Here is a 19,642-nt window from a genome sequence, read left to right as displayed (position 1 = left end):
CTGCAGGACTTGCGGCTCTTGCTGTCTCTCTGTAGCCGGACGGCGCCTGTCGCGAGATCATTTCCCGCTAGCTGCAGGACTTGCGGCTCTTGCTGTCTCTCTGTAGCCGGACGGCGCCTGTCGCGAGATCATTTCCCGCTAGCTGCAGGACTTGCGGCTCTTGCTGTCTCTCTGTAGCCGGACGGCGCGCGGCGCCTGTCGCGAGATACGCCGCTACGGTCTGTGTGCTCTGTGGCCCGACATGAGCTGATTACGGGCCATTTATTGGATTACATTATATTACAGGCAAATTCCTCGTTCCATTGATTCTGTAGCAATAACAAGTTCCTCGAGCTCGCTTCAGAAGTAATATAAAGCTTGTTTACGAGGAACTCTCAAAAGGAAGATAATATAATATTAAAATAAATTGCTACGCCTGATCGTGACGGCGCATTGCCACAGAGCAGCATTATAGCAGCTGTATAAGATGCAGAGAGATCACGACTTATGTCACTTACAGCGACATATACCACCAGAGTAGTCAGCAGCCGTTCTTTATCTTCTGAATATATAAAAGAGAAATACCACTCACTCACTCACTCACTCACTCACTCACTCACTCACTGACTAATCACGAAATCTCAGGAACTATAAAGCCTACAAACTTGAAATTTGAAAAGTAGGTTCTTTTTAGAACGTAGGTGTCAGCTAAGAAACGGTTTTGAGAACATCCTCCCCTAAGGGTGGGAAAGGGGGGGGGGGGGGTGTCGAAGGTTGTATGAAAGTCCTATGTTTTTAAAGTTAGAGACATGAAAATCGACATATTATAGGTTATTAGCTTTAAATAATAAAAAACCGTATAAGTCAATTTGGGGAATTCCCCCCTTAAGGGTGGTAAAATAGGGGGAAAAGTTTTTATAGAAAAGTTTTAACTATTGTTATTTTAACTTGAAATTTGAAACGTAGGTTTGAAACATACGATAATATTTCACGGCCACTGGGACAACCCTCCACCTCCCATGGCCCCACCAACCTCTCGGTTATATGGGCCGAATCGCGGGAGGGCGCCCGTTCGGTACTTGCTCTTGGCATTTTCCCGGGGCGCCTTCTTCACTCCCTACAAATTATTTTGTCTTTTCCTTGTCCCTTATGGTCACTCTCCCCCCTTGGGGGCTAGACGTCACTAACACAGCTGTGATCTCCGCTGCTGCTCCTCCGTGGTGCCGGCCTGGCACCTGCACGCTCCGAGCTGCTTCGCCTCTTATGCCAATGGTGCGCGAATTCCCGTAGCCGGTTGTAGTTCCCCGCCGATGAGACGAGGTCCATGTAGATTATAGAAGACCGGCCCCGCTTCCCCGCGTACGATCCCATCCAACATCGTCACCCGCAAGTCCTCATAAAGGGGACACTCCCACAGCACATGGTGCCTATCCTCGTCGCCAAAGCCGCACTCGCACGCCGGGCTCTCGCACAACGTCATCCTATGCAGGCGCGCCCGGAAACAGCCGTGTCCGATGAGGATCTGTGAGGTCTCGTAGTCCGGCGCGACCCAGGTGGCCCCGAGCCTGCCGGATACGTCTGGGAAAAAGCGTCGCAATTCGTCACCCCAAATCTCCGCAGACCACCGCTCCTGCCACATCGCAATTACATCCGACCCGATATCCCGCTTGCGTCTGCTCAACTCCTTCTTGGGCACGGACTGGCGCACCTCTTCGATTCTCCCAACACGGATCAATTCCAGGTCGGCCGGCAACACACCCGCGAGCACCGCTAGCGCAGCGGAGCTGGCGGAGCGATACGCTTTTGTGAGTAAGATGAGGGAAGACCTCTGCGCCTTGATGAGCGTCGACCGCACGACGTGAAGCGCCGCCCTCCCCGCCCTCCCCGCCCAGCACGCTGCAGCATACGTTATCGTCGCTACGAATGTTCCACGGTACAGGATGCGCAGCGCAGGATAACGGATGCCCCAGGATGAAGTCGACACACGCGACATTTCACGGCCAATGATAAATAGACGGGCACTGGACCCGGCCGGCCATTCCGTAACAGTCTGCGAACAAGTCAGAAGGGCAAGGCAGCCTGCGACTGGCCTGAGGGGTTATACCAGGATACTAGTGTTTCATTAGAACCTCCCTGGGCCACCAGCCTGCTCAAGAGCGCTGCTCTTCACCGAGTGGAGACTGAGTCGCCTGACGACCCTGGCAGTGGTGAACACCGGCCGGCGAGAACTAGGACCCGAACAGTAGCCTGTATAGCACAAGTAAAGGAATAAATCAGAAGCGTGAATTTGTGGTTGCATCATTAAAAAATGTGTTCATGAACAAAATAAATTAGTATTTTAAATCGTGCAAAATGATGAAAAAAAATACCCGAATACGGAACCTTCTGTGAGCAAGTCTGCCTCCCACTTCGCCCGTTTTTTTAAAGAATTGAAGTTTTCAACATTGCTATTTTCACCTTGTTAATTTTGTTCGCGAACTAAATGATCGTGAGCTGTGAGAGAATCTTCAATATGAACGATACGTTAAGCGTAGCACTACTCTACTATATCATATAGTTAACGCTCAAACGATACGTTAAGCGTAGCACTACTCTACTATATCATATAGTTAACGCTCAAACGATACGTTAAGCGTAGCACTACTCTACTATATGTATAATAATTAGCAAGTTTACTTTATTACAATAAAGACAGATTTTATTGCTCCAACATGGAAGATTATCGTTTACTTACGTCATCTTTATCTTTAATTTTAATAATATTTTCAAAAATCCCACGGGAGCCCTTTGTTTTCCCGTGACAGGCTATGTGTCCGTTGAAATTGAGTAGTTGAAACATAAAGGTGTGACAAGCAAACAGACATATTTTCGGATATAGGTATTATTATATTGATTGTATATTGGAAGAGTATCTAACAAACAGAGCCACTTACTTCACTTGTAATAACAAAAGATAAATATTCTTTTGAATAAGCTACTACTATAGGTTGTTTTTATCATTTTATCAAAAACAATATTTAACGAGTTACCTACTGAAGACAAGTAGTCTCTCAACATGTTTGCCGTTTGCCGTTGTTACACCAATTACCTTACTACTTGATATCGATGTAGTGTTTCATATATAACTAGAGTCCGTGTTTACAGTAAGTAACTAAATATGGATCTTTTGTACAGAGATCAAACAATACATACGTTACCGGCCATTATGTGTTGACACGTGTTCTCCTGCCGCGTGTAGGGCCGCAGCGTCCCTCGGACACTGGGCGGGCGGCCTCATCACGCAGCCCACTGAAGCGAGCCGTGTTCACGGCGTGTAGCAGACAGCTGCACGCTTCAGCTGCACAGCTGTTAGCTGCCACACGAGATACGACATCTCACACAAGGAGGCCATGTTATGTAATAGTGCGCCAGCGAGGGCCATGTTATGTAATAGTGCGCCAGCGAGGGCCATGTTATGTAATAGTGCGCCAGCGAGGGCCATGTTATGTAATAGTGCGCCAGCGAGGGCCATGTTATGTAATAGTGCGCCAGCGAGGGCCATGTTATGTAATAGTGCGCCAGCGAGGGCCATGTTATGTAATAGTGCGCCAGCGAGGGCCATGTTATGTAATAGTGCGCCAGCGAGGGCCATGTTATGTAATAGTGCGCCAGCGAGGGCCATGTTATGTAATAGTGCGCCAGCGAGGGCCATGTTATGTAATAGTGCGCCAGCGAGGGCCATGTTATGTAATAGTGCGCCAGCGAGGGCCATGTTATGTAATAGTGCGCCAGCGAGGGCCATGTTATGTAATAGTGCGCCAGCGAGGGCCATGTTATGTAATAGTGCGCCAGCGAGGGCCATGTTATGTAATAGTGCGCCAGCGAGGGCCATGTTATGTAATAGTGCGCCAGCGAGGGCCATGTTATGTAATAGTGCGCCAGCGAGGGCCGTGTTATGTAATAGTGCGCCAGCGAGGGCCATGTTATGTAATAGTGCGCCAGCGAGGGCCATGTTATGTAATAGTGCGCCAGCGAGGGCCATGTTATGTAATAGTGCGCCAGCGAGGGCCATGTTATGTAATAGTGCGCCAGCGAGGGCCATGTTATGTAATAGTGCGCCAGCGAGGGCCATGTTATGTAATAGTGCGCCAGCGAGGGCCATGTTATGTAATAGTGCGCCAGCGAGGGCCATGTTATGTAATAGTGCGCCAGCGAGGGCCATGTTATGTAATAGTGCGCCAGCGAGGGCCATGTTATGTAATAGTGCGCCAGCGAGGGCCATGTTATGTAATAGTGCGCCAGCGAGGGCCATGTTATGTAATAGTGCGCCAGCGAGGGCCATGTTATGTAATAGTGCGCCAGCGAGGGCCGTGTTATGTAATAGTGCGCCAGCGAGGGCCATGTTATGTAATAGTGCGCCAGCGAGGGCCATGTTATGTAATAGTGCGCCAGCGAGGGCCATGTTATGTAATAGTACGCCAGCGAGGGCCATGTTATGTAATAGTACGCCAGCGAGGGCCATGTTATGTAATAGTGCGCCAGCGAGGGCCATGTTATGTAATAGTGCGCCAGCGAGGGCCATGTTATGTAATAGTGCGCCAGCGAGGGTCATGTTATGTAATAGTGCGCCAGCGAGGACCATGTTATGTAATAGTGCGCCAGCGAGGGCCATGTTATGTAATAGTGCGCCAGCGAGGGCCATGTTATGTAATAGTGCGCCAGCGAGGGCCATGTTATGTAATAGTACGCCAGCGAGGGCCATGTTATGTAATAGTGCGCCAGCGAGGGCCATGTTATGTAATAGTGCGCCAGCGAGGGCCATGTTATGTAATAGTGCGCCAGCGAGGGTCATGTTATGTAATAGTGCGCCAGCGAGGACCATGTTATGTAATAGTGCGCCAGCGAGGGCCATGTTATGTATAGTGCGCCAGCGAGGGCCGTGTTATGTAATAGTGCGCCAGCGAGGGCCGTGTTATGTAATAGTGCGCCAGCGAGGGCCATGTTATGTAATAGTGCGCCAGCGAGGGCCATGTTATGTAATAGTGCGCCAGCGAGGGCCATGTTATGTAATAGTGCGCCAGCGAGGGCCGTGTTATGTAATAGTGCGCCAGCGAGGGCCATGTTATGTAATAGTGCGCCAGCGAGGGCCATGTTATGTAATAGTGCGCCAGCGAGGGTCATGTTATGTAATAGTACGCCAGCGAGGGCCATGTTATGTAATAGTACGCCAGCGAGGGCCATGTTATGTAATAGTGCGCCAGCGAGGGCCATGTTATGTAATAGTGCGCCAGCGAGGGCCATGTTATGTAATAGTGCGCCAGCGAGGGTCATGTTATGTAATAGTGCGCCAGCGAGGACCATGTTATGTAATAGTGCGCCAGCGAGGGCCATGTTATGTAATAGTGCGCCAGCGAGGGCCATGTTATGTAATAGTGCGCCAGCGAGGGCCATGTTATGTAATAGTGCGACAGCGAGGGCCGTGTTATGTAATAGTGCGCCAGCGAGGGCCGTGTTATGTAATAGTGCGCCAGCGAGGGCCATGTTATGTAATAGTGCGCCAGCGAGGGCCATGTTATGTAATAGTGCGCCAGCGAGGCTCTCAGTGCTCAGTGCTCAGTGCTCAGTGCTCGGTGCTCGGTGCTCGGTGCTCGGTGCTCGGTGCTCGGTGCTCGGTGCTCAGTGCTCAGTGCTCAGTGCTCGGTGCTCGGTGCCCGGTGCTCAGTGCTCAGTGCTCAGTGTTCAGTGCTCAGTGCTCGGTGCTCGGTGCTCAGTGCTCAGTGCTTAGTGCTCAGTGCTCAGTGCTCAGTGCTCAGTGTTCAGTGCTCAGTGCTCGGTGCTCGGTGCTCGGACCTCAGTGCTCGGTGCTCGGTGCTCAGTGCTCGGTGCTCAGTGCTCAGTGCTCGGTGCTCAGTGCTCAGTGCTCAGTGCTCAGTGCTCAGTGCTCAGTGCTCAGTGCTCAGTGCTCAGTGCTCAGTGCTGATGCATTGAATGCTACTGAAGCGAAGTTAGTAGGTAGAGGTCAATTCCATTGTACTCAGTGATGCGACACCAACAGAGAGGACATGGCGCATCCACGTTGCAGGTACAAAGTATATTCTGCTCCAATGTTGTTATGTAAATAGCTAGCTACTAGAAGCAACAGACGCGACAGGTCGTCGCGTCTGTTGCGACACCATGGAAGCCTCTTTATATTCCTGCTTAAAAGTAGCTTATGTTCATTTCCAAAACGCTAGCTACTTTGTGCCAAACATTAACATCGGTTAAAAGATTGGGCCATATGGCAACGTAACGGACAAATAGACAGGCAGTTTTGCTTTTATAATATTACTAGCGGATGCCTGGGACTTCGTCCGCGTAGATTTAGGTTTTTAAAAATCCCGTGGGCACTCTTCGATCTTCCGGGATAAAAGTGGGCCCTGTCAGTGTCCCGGACTTTAACTATATTCTCTGCCCGCCTTCTCCACTCCTGTCCCGTCGCAATGAACGTCGTACAGCGTGCTGCGACCGGCGACGTCGCAATGAACGTCGTACAGCGTGCTGCGACCGGCGACGTCGCAATGAACGTCGTACAGCGTGCTGCGACCGGCGACGTCGCAATGAACGTCGTACAGCGTGCTGCGACCGGCGACGTCGCAATGAACGTCGTACAGCGTGCTGCGACCGGCGACGTCGCAATGAACGTCGTACAGCGTGCTGCGACCGGCGACGTCGCAATGAACGTCGTACAGCGTGCTGCGACCGGCGACGTCGCAATGAACGTCGTACAGCGTGCTGCGACCGGCGACGTCGCCATGAACGTCGTATAATATATTCAATTGTACGTGGACTTGTGCTTTTTTTGGATTGCTGTAAAATTTAAATTCAAAATTATTTACTAATTTTTATTTTTATTTTAATTTATTTATAGGCACTCTAGGCACGTACCTACATCAGAAATAGGAAGAAGGAAAAAGGAAGAAGGATGACCGATAATTATTATCAATAATCCTCAGCCGACATCAGATAAGTCAGGATTTACTTACTCAGAAATCTCTCTAATCTTACGATATTCTTGTGTTATCAAATTACATTAACTATCCTCAATTACAATCATTGCGACTCACACGTATCGCACACGGAAACCATCAACGTAACACAACCACATCACCCTAACCCAACCCTACCTATGGTCGCCTCCCATCACCCCTCACAGCGACCCCTCACCTCACTCTAAACTAGCTATCCTGAGCTAAACACTACATTATGTGATTAGGGCGCAATTGCCATTGCAACCTCTCAATCAAATCATGACCTATTCCGTTATCTAATCATCTCAAGGTAATCAATCACAACTTCATGAACGCTCTTAAAAGGATCATTGCATTGACTCTCTTACGATCTAAACCAGATCTTATTATTGACTTCTCTTTACTAATTCAGAATATCGCAATAGCTCTACCTTCTCCACTCTGTGCACATCTGCATACAGAACACCATAGCTTCGTGCGCCACACGCGCCACGACTACTATATCCACCCAAATAAGCGATCACAACAGAAACCAGGTAGAATGTAAGCTATTCGATCTCATGGGCAACCCATTGTCTAATCCATTTCAACATTACACGAGAGTCATCAATGATTCTTTACCAACCGGGTCATTCCAGTACCGATCCATCGATATTCCAGATCACAACCACACCCATATTAATCACGCTAGCAGCCTTCACCAATAATAATTATTCTAAGCTAATCCTAGCTATGCCTCAGCTAATATTATGATCAAATGCAATTCTTCCATTCTGATTGACAACCTGCATGCTTGCATGTCATTGCCGAATCACTCTTTTTCATAAAACATTCCTTTTGAATGGAATCCATGACAGTAAGAACTCTTTTAACACCAACATGCCTACATATTTATTCAAAAGCTACTTTATGACGTAGTAAAGTAAATAATGCTCTTATTTTCAACTGTTACCACTTACCAGGCATTGCGTGACGTGAGAGTTTCGTGTCTACATATTGTGTTACGTCCCTATGTTGTCGTGTACAGCATTCACATTATGTATTGATAATATTTCCTCAAAGACACACAAGCGTTATTTGAGATCGTATCAAAAAACAATGTTTGTATGTCGGTCGATACGGCGGGTGGCGGGTGGCAGCCCCGCCATCATTACATACAGTAGGAACAAGTGCGTGGCGACGTTCACCATTTTATTTGTATTAACGTATTAAGCAACAAAATGGTTAGTTTTCTCTATATTATAATATACCTAGTAATTAGTAAACTCACCATTTCCAGGTTAGCCTGCTTCAACCTAAGGCTCCGAACACAACACCGCGATGCGAAATACAAATCCAGCGCGTGTGAAGTCGCGATATGCAATAACATGTTTCGCAACCCCCTGCCAAATACCCTTAATGATGGTGGGTGTCTGGCACGGGGTCACCACCACTCGGTGTCTGGCAACCATCGGTGTCTGGCAACCATCGGTGTCTGGCAACGCATGACGTGACTTCTAATACTTTTCTATCAACTTACAGCGTCATTACACAATAATTTATATGATATAAAAGTTTGTCGCGAGATTTAAATACTCGTCGTTACTTAGATTGAAAATTTTATATTTAATTAAAATCAATCAGAACAAATTTTTTAATTTATTTGTTTATCTACACAAGTAAATCTCGCGAGAAGCTTTTATTTCATATAAAATATTGTATAATGACGTTAGAAGTTGATAGTAAAAGATTTAAAGGAAAAGTTTCTTTTACAGCGAATTTAAATAAGAGCTTGCAGGCTCGTCAGCACCAGAAGTATGTTATTATGATCTAAAAGTAACCTTAGGTAATGGTTAACCAGATACATCAGGATTAAAACCTTTAGAGAACCGAGCCTAGCCAGACTACCCTCAACTATTAACCTACCGTCAATAATAATGAGTCATGATAACAACGTCTCTTATGAGACTAGACAATGCTAACTAACACTAGCTAAGTCCCTACCTAGCAACCGGCTCCTCCATCCCCATACCGGTCCCAGACCAACCAGCTAACCTAGCACACCACAATTAGTTCAATTAACCTCAACTACAACAATCACGTTTGTCTAATACAAATTGGAACGATACAAATGGACTTACCGATACACAGCTAGTGAACACACACTATACCATCATTCACACCATCACATCACTGTCCACAACTGTACTTAACCTTTAACAACTGAAAACCACATTAGGTCACAACAACAATTACAATAACCTACAGTACGACACACATAGTGTCTACTGAGAAGCGCCCTCGGTAAGAACCACACGAATAATGTCCCGTGACACACTGCGCATCCGCTTTTATAATCTCACAATGACGGTGGGGCGATGACGTGATGTTCAATGAGCAAAGTGTTTACAATTAAATGGCGGCGCGCCTGCAAGCTTGTTGTAAAAAAGTGTTTATTTTTAATTTATTTTTTACTTTTTAGTTTGAAATTCATGATAGCCGCTGCACCAATTCGTACTCAGACACCCCGATAACCTTGAAAATGGCACCTATAATGTGAAGATGTCATATTGGTGCAGCGACCATCTTGGATTTCTAGAATAATATCAAATTCGTTCTCAGTCTCACTGATAACCTTAACAATGATTCCTAGAATGACGTCACACAGCTAACCATGCATTGACATCCAAACTAAACGTGTATGCTATCTACTTGTGATAGTCTAGTATGAACCGAGGAGTGCTGGGCGCAGTGCTGCGTCTGTCGCGCGCGGCGGGCGCGGCGCCGTGCGCGTGGGAGCGGGACGGCGAGTGCCGCGTGTCGCGAGCTCTGCTCGTCTACAGCGGGGTACTGACCACTGCTATAAGTAAATAAACATGGTTTGTATATCTACTTGTGATAGTCTAGTATGAACCGAGGAGTGCTGGGCGCAGTGCTGCGTCTGTCGCGCGCGGCGGGCGCGGCGCCGTGCGCGTGGGAGCGGGACGGCGAGTGCCGCGTGTCGCGAGCTCTGCTCGTCTACAGCGGGGTACTGACCACTGCTATAAGTAAATAAACATGGTTTGTATATCTACTTGTGATAGTCTAGTATGAACCGATAATTCAACCAAACCCATGAGTTCAAGCTTACGCCAACTTAGAAGGTGACGCGACACATAATATGATACATACTTGTGGTACAAGGTCGCACACACACACACACACAGAGAGAGTCTATATCACATGTTTTTTTTATTTGAGATAATTGAAGTCGATAGGTAGGTAAACGTGTTCATATTTGTAGGTGGGTACGTGTGCGTGCGCACTACGGGCATCGTGCTCCACTACAGGGGGCCGTGGCTGGCGCTGGACTACATGCGGCAAGCGGGCCGGCTGCTGGCCGCGCTGCTGCTGCTGCTGGGGGCGGCGTCCGCGCCGCGCCGGCTGCGGCGGCTGGCCACCACGCGGGCGCTGCTGCTGCAGGTGAGGGAGCTGGACTACATGCGGCAAGCGGGCCGGCTGCTGGCCGCGCTGCTGCTGCTGCTGGGGGCGGCGTCCGCGCCGCGCCGGCTGCGGCGGCTGGCCACCACGCGGGCGCTGCTGCTGCAGGTGAGGGAGCTGGACTACATGCGGCAAGCGGGCCGGCTGCTGGCCGCGCTGCTGCTGCTGCTGGGGGCGGCGTCCGCGCCGCGCCGGCTGCGGCGGCTGGCCACCACGCGGGCGCTGCTGCTGCAGGTGAGGGAGCTGGACTACATGCGGCAAGCGGGCCGGCTGCTGGCCGCGCTGCTGCTGCTGCTGGGGGCGGCGTCCGCGCCGCGCCGGCTGCGGCGGCTGGCCACCACGCGGGCGCTGCTGCTGCAGGTGAGGGAGCTGGACTACATGCGGCAAGCGGGCCGGCTGCTGGCCGCGCTGCTGCTGCTGCTGGGGGCGGCGTCCGCGCCGCGCCGGCTGCGGCGGCTGGCCACCACGCGGGCGCTGCTGCTGCAGGTGAGGGAGCTGGACTACATGCGGCAAGCGGGCCGGCTGCTGGCCGCGCTGCTGCTGCTGCTGGGGGCGGCGTCCGCGCCGCGCCGGCTGCGGCGGCTGGCCACCACGCGGGCGCTGCTGCTGCAGGTGAGGGAGCTGGACTACATGCGGCAAGCGGGCCGGCTGCTGGCCGCGCTGCTGCTGCTGCTGGGGGCGGCGTCCGCGCCGCGCCGGCTGCGGCGGCTGGCCACCACGCGGGCGCTGCTGCTGCAGGTGAGGGAGCTGGACTACATGCGGCAAGCGGGCCGGCTGCTGCTGCAGGTGAGGGAGCTGGACTACATGCGGCAAGCGGGCCGGCTGCTGGCCGCGCTGCTGCTGCTGCTGGGGGCGGCGTCCGCGCCGCGCCGGCTGCGGCGGCTGGCCACCACGCGGGCGCTGCTGCTGCAGGTGAGGGAGCTGGACTACATGCGGCAAGCGGGCCGGCTGCTGGCCGCGCTGCTGCTGCTGCTGGGGGCGGCGTCCGCGCCGCGCCGGCTGCGGCGGCTGGCCACCACGCGGGCGCTGCTGCTGCAGGTGAGGGAGCTGGACTACATGCGGCAAGCGGGCCGGCTGCTGGCCGCGCTGCTGCTGCTGCTGGGGGCGGCGTCCGCGCCGCGCCGGCTGCGGCGGCTGGCCATCACGCGGGCGCTGCTGCTGCAGGTGAGGGAGCTGGACTACATGCGGCAAGCAGGCCGGCTGCTGGCCGCGCTGCTGCTGCTGCTGGGGGCGGCGTCCGCGCCGCGCCGGCTGCGGCGGCTGGCCACCACGCGGGCGCTGCTGCTGCAGGTGAGGGAGCTGGACTACATGCGGCAAGCGGGCCGGCTGCTGGCCGCGCTGCTGCTGCTGCTGGGGGCGGCGTCCGCGCCGCGCCGGCTGCGGCGGCTGGCCACCACGCGGGCGCTGCTGCTGCAGGTGAGGGAGCTGGACTACATGCGGCAAGCGGGCCGGCTGCTGGCCGCGCTGCTGCTGCTGCTGGGGGCGGCGTCCGCGCCGCGCCGGCTGCGGCGGCTGGCCACCACGCGGGCGCTGCTGCTGCAGGTGAGGGAGCTGGACTACATGCGGCAAGCGGGCCGGCTGCTGGCCGCGCTGCTGCTGCTGCTGGGGGCGGCGTCCGCGCCGCGCCGGCTGCGGCGGCTGGCCACCACGCGGGCGCTGCTGCTGCAGGTGAGGGAGCTGGACTACATGCGGCAAGCGGGCCGGCTGCTGGCCGCGCTGCTGCTGCTGCTGGGGGCGGCGTCCGCGCCGCGCCGGCTGCGGCGGCTGGCCACCACGCGGGCGCTGCTGCTGCAGGTGAGGGAGCTGGACTACATGCGGCAAGCGGGCCGGCTGCTGGCCGCGCTGCTGCTGCTGCTGGGGGCGGCGTCCGCGCCGCGCCGGCTGCGGCGGCTGGCCACCACGCGGGCGCTGCTGCTGCAGGTGAGGGAGCTGGACTACATGCGGCAAGCGGGCCGGCTGCTGGCCGCGCTGCTGCTGCTGCTGGGGGCGGCGTCCGCGCCGCGCCGGCTGCGGCGGCTGGCCACCACGCGGGCGCTGCTGCTGCAGGTGAGGGAGATCTGTCAACAGTGTAATGAGATAGAAGAGGAACATAAAGTCACTCGTTTTCAATACTATATTCTCCAAAGAAGTTCACGATTTTTTATTTTACCTTATTCTACCAATATTGATGATTTAATTTAAGTTCAAAACGAAGTTGCCTCACTGTCAGAGGAGGAGGGAAAACAAGAGATCTATCGTCTTCGTGCTGGCAGCCTTCGCGGCCTGCTTCGCCGCGCACGTCGTCGACGTGCTGCTCGACAAACGGAGCTTTGAAAATGGCAAGTTGATCTCTTCTTTTTCTGCTGTAGGTACTTATTTTTATCGAAGAGATCTATGCGAAGAGCTTGATATTCATTAACGTACCGGAGTAACCGAGAGAACTCAACAAGCTGAAGTGGCAATGAGCGAAGCACATAGTTCGAAGAACTATTAGAAAGAGGGAAAGTTCGATTTGAAGGTGCCGCAATGGTAACGAGCAGCGGCAAACGCAGCAACAGACTTCTTCCCCGCGAGATGAACAAGTCACATCCGACGCAAGGTTACCTCCGCTCCGAGTGCAGCAGTGCAGCAGTGCAGCAGTGCAGCAGTGGGCGACTGTCGGTGGACAACGAGCATGAAACGAGATATACTTAGATTTATTGTTTGCACCCCGGATTCGAAATGCCCTCCCTACATAATATACATACGCCACATCCACAAGAAACTCGGTCTCAGGTGAATGAGCTATCGTTACGAAAGAGTTACAGAATGTGTTTATGTGTGCATGTACCTTCGATGTAAGGTGGCTGTGAAGTGTGAAGTGCGGCGCAACTTGCTAAATAAACGTTTTTCTTTCTCTTTGGTCACCAGACGCTTGGAACAGAGATTTTTGAGAGACGTCGTTTAAAAATTGTGTTCCTAATATTATATTGCAGTGTTCATAACGCTCCATCAATGTGCATTGCTGTTCGCACAATACGTGGAGAGCTTGATAGTGCTGCAGATCGTCCTGAGCGCGCGACGCGTGGCACGCAGTCTGACCGCACTCAACGACGGCTTGGAGCTACTCGTGCCTGGCCTATACTCGCACAGTAACAAATGTAATGTACTTCTTCTCTATTCTTCCATACAAGATAATATAAAAGGACAAGTTGACATGCTTCATCTGGCTGACACAATATCAAAGTATAACCTTTTTTTTAATCGCTCCCCCCCCCCCTTACTGAAATCTACGCTCCTCGAGATCGACACTCCTGCGCGTCGTCGGACTGGATCACGGGAACACCGAAGCAAGCAACCGCGACCCCCCAGCCAGCGACGTCGACCTCCACTAGGGACCCCCTCGCGAGGTCGCCCACCGTACGCCCGGCGCACCAACAATAAGCGCCACCCAACGAGGTCCGGCGCACGTCGCCCGCGTCCCATCCTCCGCCTCGTCCACTGTGGCCTCTGTGCCAGGCAGTGGAACACGCGGAGCGACCCCCCCCCTCCGGGTAGGTAAGCGTCACAGATGGGAAGTTTCATTACATTTTGTTTACTTGTAGGGTCACCGAGCATGTTCGAGGACAAAGCCGATACTGTGCGCAGAGCACCGCGAGTCGCTTGGGAGGACGCGCCCTCTGCAAGTAATCGTAGTAATATCGTTACACCTCTCACAGAGAGCCTTTCCGAGTAGGGAGATAAAAAATGTGCCGTCACCAGCATTTCACAGTGAGACCAGAATAGAAACAATATGGAATTATACTATTGAAACAGAAAAGAATAGAATGAGCAATGTGCAGTGAATCGTCAGGTGAATGTACAATCGGTTCAGAACGTCTTTTCTAGCGAGAAGAGCCAGTGAGAAAGTCATCACTAACACTTTCAAAATTCAAATTAACCATTGCATAGTCGTTTGAGCATTCGTAGCCGCAGTAACAAGATGGATGCTTATCTATATTCTATTAAATATCTGGATGGTATTTGTTGTTCGCAGCACATTCTAACAGCAACAATGCCGCGCTCGCCATCCGCCGCCACGCCCAGTGCCACGCCGCCGTGTGCGACGTGGTGCGAGGCGCGACCGAAGCCGACGGGCTCTACCTCACAGCCGTGCTGGTTCTGTTCTCGCTGCGGCTGGGGATAGTCTTGTACGAAATCATCCTGTGGGGACTGCTGATTGATCGTAATATTTATTTTCATATTTCTCTAAAGTGGGTTTTTGTTTCGAACATCATCATCAGGCTCTTTCTACTCTCCGGCTCATAGAGGAGAGATGAGAGATGAGACTGCAGTCTTCAGCAGACGCGTCTGCCTGCCGACAGATTAGACAGATCTCTATCGCACAAACACGGACTTGCGAAACTTTAATACCGAGCGTATAGTTCTTGTAATCTAAGATGGCTGTCGCACCAATTTGTTATTAAGATATTAAGAATATGAAAAGATAAAAATTCAATCATATTCGTTCTTAACCATCCCCAAATCCTTGAAAATAATACCCATAACGTCAAAATATCATAATAACACCCATAACGTCAAAATATCAGAATAACACCCATAACGTAGCAGCTATCTTGGATTTCAAGAATAATACCATAATGTGTTCGTTCTCAGCCTCCCCGATTAACATGAAAATCACCTTTAATACGAAAATGACGAATAATGGTGCGACTGCTATCTTAGATTTCAAATTTAAAAGTAAAAAATAATTGTGTACGTAACGTTGTGTATGTAACGTTAGAAGTTGATGGTAAAAGATTTAAAGGAAAAGTTTATTTTATTCTTTTTAGCGAAATTATATAAAAGCTTGTTTTTAAAAAGTTTTTTTTATTTTTTTTTTGTAAATTTTTAGCTTCCTACTTTTACACGAGTCAATTAATACCTCTTTTCTTGTTTATCCATACTAATATTATAAATACGAAAGTGTGTCTGTCTGTCTGTCTGTCGGCTAGCTTTTCACGGCTCAACCGTTCAACCGATTTTGACGAAATTTGGTACAGAGATAGCTTGCATCCCGGGGAAGGTCATAGGCTACTTTATATCCAGGACAAATACAGAGTTCCCACGGGATTTTTAAAAACTAAATCCACGCGGATGCAGTCGCGGGCATCCTCTAGTAATGAATATAATGCTATAAATAGGTACTCAATTTAAATTATTGATAAGTACCTACAGTTTTAAAATTTATCAGAGTTAGCAGTCAGTTTCCTGATGACGCCGCTTCTGTTCTGCGCGCTGTTGCTGACCACCTTGATCATCATCGTCGCGCCCTTCCACGACACTCATGTACAGGTAAGTATTATACTTGTTGTTAGTTATTTGAACTAACACCGAAGACCCGATAGGCAGATCTTCTAATTTTTAGGTTCGGAGAAGGAACAATGAAACAACGTACTTCAGCGGAGAGTGTGTGTATGTAACGGTTTATTTTGACAGTTCTTATATAGGTACAATTCTGACCATAGACTAATTTTAGGCATAATCTACATGATAGTTCCGATAGGCCGCGAACGCACTGTCAACTTAATAAGAAGCGTTGACACTTGTCTCGAGACAGTATCGATATTATTGCTAAAGCATGCACAAATCCTTCAATGTTCTCGTATAATATTATTATTTATGATCGATATAACTACTTAGTGCATTATTATTAAATAATAAATAATAAAATACTTATAGCTGGTTTTGCATTTTGAAAAGAGTAATGTTTACTAAGTTCCATGTCGGTTCCTTCTCCGCAGATCCTATTTGCAAAACTAATGGTAAGGCCTCGAGTCATCGCGCTTTCGTAAGCGCCGGTGCAGGAGCCTTACATCAGATAAATGGCTAATTCGCTTTGGTCCCACAGATGCAACGAACGCACTTCCTGGTCACCAACGTGAAGTTCAGCTGCAGAGACGACGTGCGCGTCACCAACGAGCTGGAGCTGTTCCTGCGGCTCCTGAAGCTGAACAGAGCCACGTACTCGCCGCTGGGCGTGTGCACCCTGGAGAGGTCCACCACTGTTACCGTAAGACTCACTTACATACCACGTGAAGTTCAGCTGCAGAGACGACGTGCGCGTCACCAACGAGCTGGAGCTGTTCCTGCGGCTCCTGAAGCTGAACAGAGCCACGTACTCGCCGCTGGGCGTGTGCACCCTGGAGTATTTAGTGTACGGTAACCCTGGAGAGGTCAACCACTATTAAGTGGTGGACCTCTCCAGGGTTACCGTAAGACTCACTTGCATACTACGTGAAGTGAAGGAGTTCCATTCCCATCACGTTAGAGCTAGTTAGAGAGAGTAGTACACCGGGGTTGATGGAACGTTTTCCACAAGTCTTCATTCCGCATTGCGTTATACCAGAAGTTCAACTGAGCCTTTAGAAATTGGTCAGAAATTGGTTCTGCAAATAGACATTGCTGCTGCTGTTATGTGTTCAGATGTTTGTTATGTGTTCAGATATTCGCCACCATCACGACGTACCTGGTGGCGGCGCTGACGTACGGGCCCGAGCGGAAGAAGCCGGCCTTGCTTGCCGCATACACAACGAGGGTCGGCCAGTTCTAAACATTCAACATTTCCCGAACATTATTGTGTTGTAGTTTTACACCGTAAATAACTCTGTTTTACATTATAAGCACTGTCAACAATACTTTATTCACTTAGGGTACGTATAATGCTTGTGAAATACTGTATAAAGTCGCCGCACCTGTATACAATTTGTTTTGTACAATGTTTATATTTAGATTGTTTCGCACCTGAGTCAATTTTTGTTCTTTTGAGAAAAATAAACTCTTTAATCCTAATTATTTAATGTTTTTGTTATTCTGTAAAAATAAAATCGTGAACAACTTAGGTTAGGTTAGGTTAGGTTAGGTTAGGTTAGGTTAGGTTAGGTTAGGTTAGGTTAGGTTAGGTTTTTTTTTTTTTTTTTTTTTTTTTTTTTTTTTTTTTTTTTTTTTTTTTTTTTTATATTTAAGGCTAGGTTCCTCTAACGTAATTAGAGACTTTGTGTGCTCTAAATTTTTGACTCTTTCATGCTAGTTCTCGCATTTGTGCTTCTCGCACTTTCGTTCTTCATACCATTTCTTTCTTTTATACATCCTCTTTAATACTATGGGTGGGTTCCCTTCCTATGCTAGGCTTATGTTTGAAGGGTTTTTATTATTTTTTATTCATTTATTTTATAAATTCAAGGTTACAGTTTTTAACATTATACAATTATATTTTATTACATTATAGTCTTTGGTGCGATCTTATTAACAATTTTTGTCTTATTTTATATTATAATATTTTTACATTTTGTATGGCGTCAAGATTTACATACCGGAAGGAACAGAGCCATTTAATTTTCGTCCATGTTAATTTATGTATTCAATAATACTAAACAACATTGGGCCTTACTTTTTATTTGGCTCTGTTCCTTTCGTTGACAATTCTCACTACTCTCGAGCAAAAGGACAGGAATATTTGCCTGCTTTTAGTGTTCCCGAGTATGGCGGGAATAGAGCCCCTGCACAGTTCCATTTGAATCTGCTGGAGTAGGTCCTCCCGTATTCGGCTGTGCTGCGGACAGTCGATGAGTAGATGTAAAATCGACTCATCGACAGTCTCATCGCAGACACAGCCAGGACTCTCCTTGAGCTCAAACCTGTGCAGGTACTCTGAGAACCCGCCATGCCCCGTTAGCACTTGGGTGATGATTCTGTCTACGTCCATTTTCCCTATAATCCTATACGCCACCACCGCATCAGGAAAAAATATCCTCGTAACGCCGGCCGTTTCACCGGCCCGGTATCGCCCGTTCCATTCCTCAAGCGAACGTTTTCGGATACTTCGCTTGACGAATGAAACGGGGCAGCCGTCGTAATCAAATTTGCGCTTCGACTTCAACGCCGCCTCCTTGGCCAGATGGTCGGCACGCTCGTTCCCCTCCAGTCCCGCGTGGGCTTTGATCCAGAACAAACTTATACGTTTGTTCTGTATCAAAGCGTCTCTCAGGAACCCTCGCGCTTCCACCGCAAGGGGGTGGAGAGCTTTGGGATTCTGGAGCGTCTGCAATGCCGACAAGGAGTCTGAGTAGATGCCGACCGATCCGGCCAAGTTGATTGCAGCCATCCGTGCCGCCCGGCATATCGCCAGCAGTTCCGCCTGGTACACCGTGCAGTAGGCCGGCAACGCAAGCTTGAGGGTTTTGGTTTCGACGGCGCCACTCCATATGGATAGCGCTGCACCCACCTTTCCCTCAATCTTGCTGCCGTCTGTGTATATGTTGAAGTCGTGGTCGTTGTTGGCCACGAGTTGCTCTTGGTTCATCAGGCACTTGAACTCCAAGTCGATATGACCGGCGGGATGCGGCGAGCAGAAAGCCGAGGACATCCGCTCCACCTCTCGATCTCCTATCTCTCGCTGGGGCACCCCCTTCCTAGCCTCATATAGCGTCGCGGCTTCGCGGACGCGGAGGTTAAGGGGGAGTATCCCAGCGAGCAACAGTGCCGAGTTCAGGGAGACAGTGCGGTATGCCCTACATAGCTTCTGCGCGAAACCTCGTTGGACCACGTTTAGCTGTTTACGGATGCCAATCTTATCCACAGCAGGCGCCCACACGCTGGCGGCGTATAGGACTACCGGTTCAACCACCGCTATGTAGATTATGCGGACTACCTCGGGATGGAGACCCCAGCTGACTTTAGCTGCTCGCGCCAACTGGTGATAAAAGGCAACTGCGCGCTTGCAGACACTCGCGACGTGGGCGTTAAAAGTTAGCTTCTGGTCGATGATTAGCCCCAACAGTTTGATTTCGCCCGACAAGGCAATGTCAACCCCACCCATGCGAAGACGCGGGTCGTCATACTTCAATTTGCGCGTCATAACCATTGCGTTGGTCTTATGAGGCGCAAATCGAAGTTTGTTTGACTCACCCCACGTCCTCACACGTTCGAGGGTGGCATTGGCCCGTCGTTCGATCTCGAGGGCCGTCTCTCCCTCAAACACCAACACCACATCGTCGGCGAATGCCTGCACGTACACACCGCTTGTCTCCAAATCCCTAAGCAGTGGGTCCAGGAGCAGATTCCACAACATTGGTCCGCCGATAGACCCCTGGACGCACCCCTTCTCAGTAGCTATTTCGTGCTCTTCCCCACAGTATCTGACCTTGACACTTCTGTCACTTAAGTAGCTGCTTAGGAGCCGCCGGATATTCATAGGGCATTTTTCTTCCTCCAGCCTGACC

At 50.3% G+C, this 19,642-nt stretch overlaps 2 protein-coding genes across 2 annotated transcripts; one reads left to right on the top strand and one right to left on the bottom strand.

Moving 5' to 3' along the window:
• Nucleotides 1-9,671: 9,671 nt before the first annotated feature.
• On the top strand, nt 9,672-16,974 carry LOC138403342 (uncharacterized). The gene is made up of 11 exons (XM_069503492.1): nt 9,672-9,791; nt 9,847-9,991; nt 10,228-10,391; nt 12,607-12,742; nt 13,379-13,534; nt 13,988-14,068; nt 14,419-14,607; nt 15,616-15,716; nt 16,273-16,418; nt 16,468-16,597; nt 16,867-16,974. Exons 1-11 carry the CDS (start codon nt 9,672-9,674, stop codon nt 16,972-16,974), a joined length of 1,476 nt encoding a protein of 491 aa, XP_069359593.1.
• Nucleotides 16,975-17,814: 840 nt separating this feature from the next.
• On the bottom strand, nt 17,815-19,367 carry LOC138403341 (uncharacterized). Its single transcript, XM_069503491.1, has one exon. It carries the CDS (start codon nt 19,282-19,284, stop codon nt 17,815-17,817), a length of 1,470 nt encoding a protein of 489 aa, XP_069359592.1. The 5' UTR covers nt 19,285-19,367.
• Between the last annotated feature and the right edge of the window lie 275 nt (nt 19,368-19,642).

This window comes from Maniola hyperantus, chromosome 15, assembly GCF_902806685.2.
Source record: "Maniola hyperantus chromosome 15, iAphHyp1.2, whole genome shotgun sequence".
Lineage (NCBI taxonomy): Eukaryota > Metazoa > Arthropoda > Insecta > Lepidoptera > Nymphalidae > Maniola > Maniola hyperantus.
Note: the sequence above shows the minus strand (reverse complement) of the source record. Positions and strands in the feature narration are given on the sequence as shown.

What these genes read in the sequence shown, in the direction of transcription:
- LOC138403342 (XM_069503492.1), top strand. Translation starts at nt 9,672, where the DNA reads ATGAACCGAGGAGTGCTGGGCGCAGTGCTGCGTCTGTCGCGCGCGGCG. An exon ending in GGCGGCTGGCCACCACGCGG is followed by an intron (nt 10,392 to 12,606) that starts GCGCTGCTGCTG and finishes ATTTAATTTAAG; the next exon opens with TTCAAAACGAAGTTGCCTCA. An exon ending in CAAACGGAGCTTTGAAAATG is followed by an intron (nt 12,743 to 13,378) that starts GCAAGTTGATCT and finishes ATTATATTGCAG; the next exon opens with TGTTCATAACGCTCCATCAA.
- LOC138403341 (XM_069503491.1), bottom strand. Translation starts at nt 19,284, where the DNA reads ATGGTTATGACGCGCAAATTGAAGTATGACGACCCGCGTCTTCGCATG.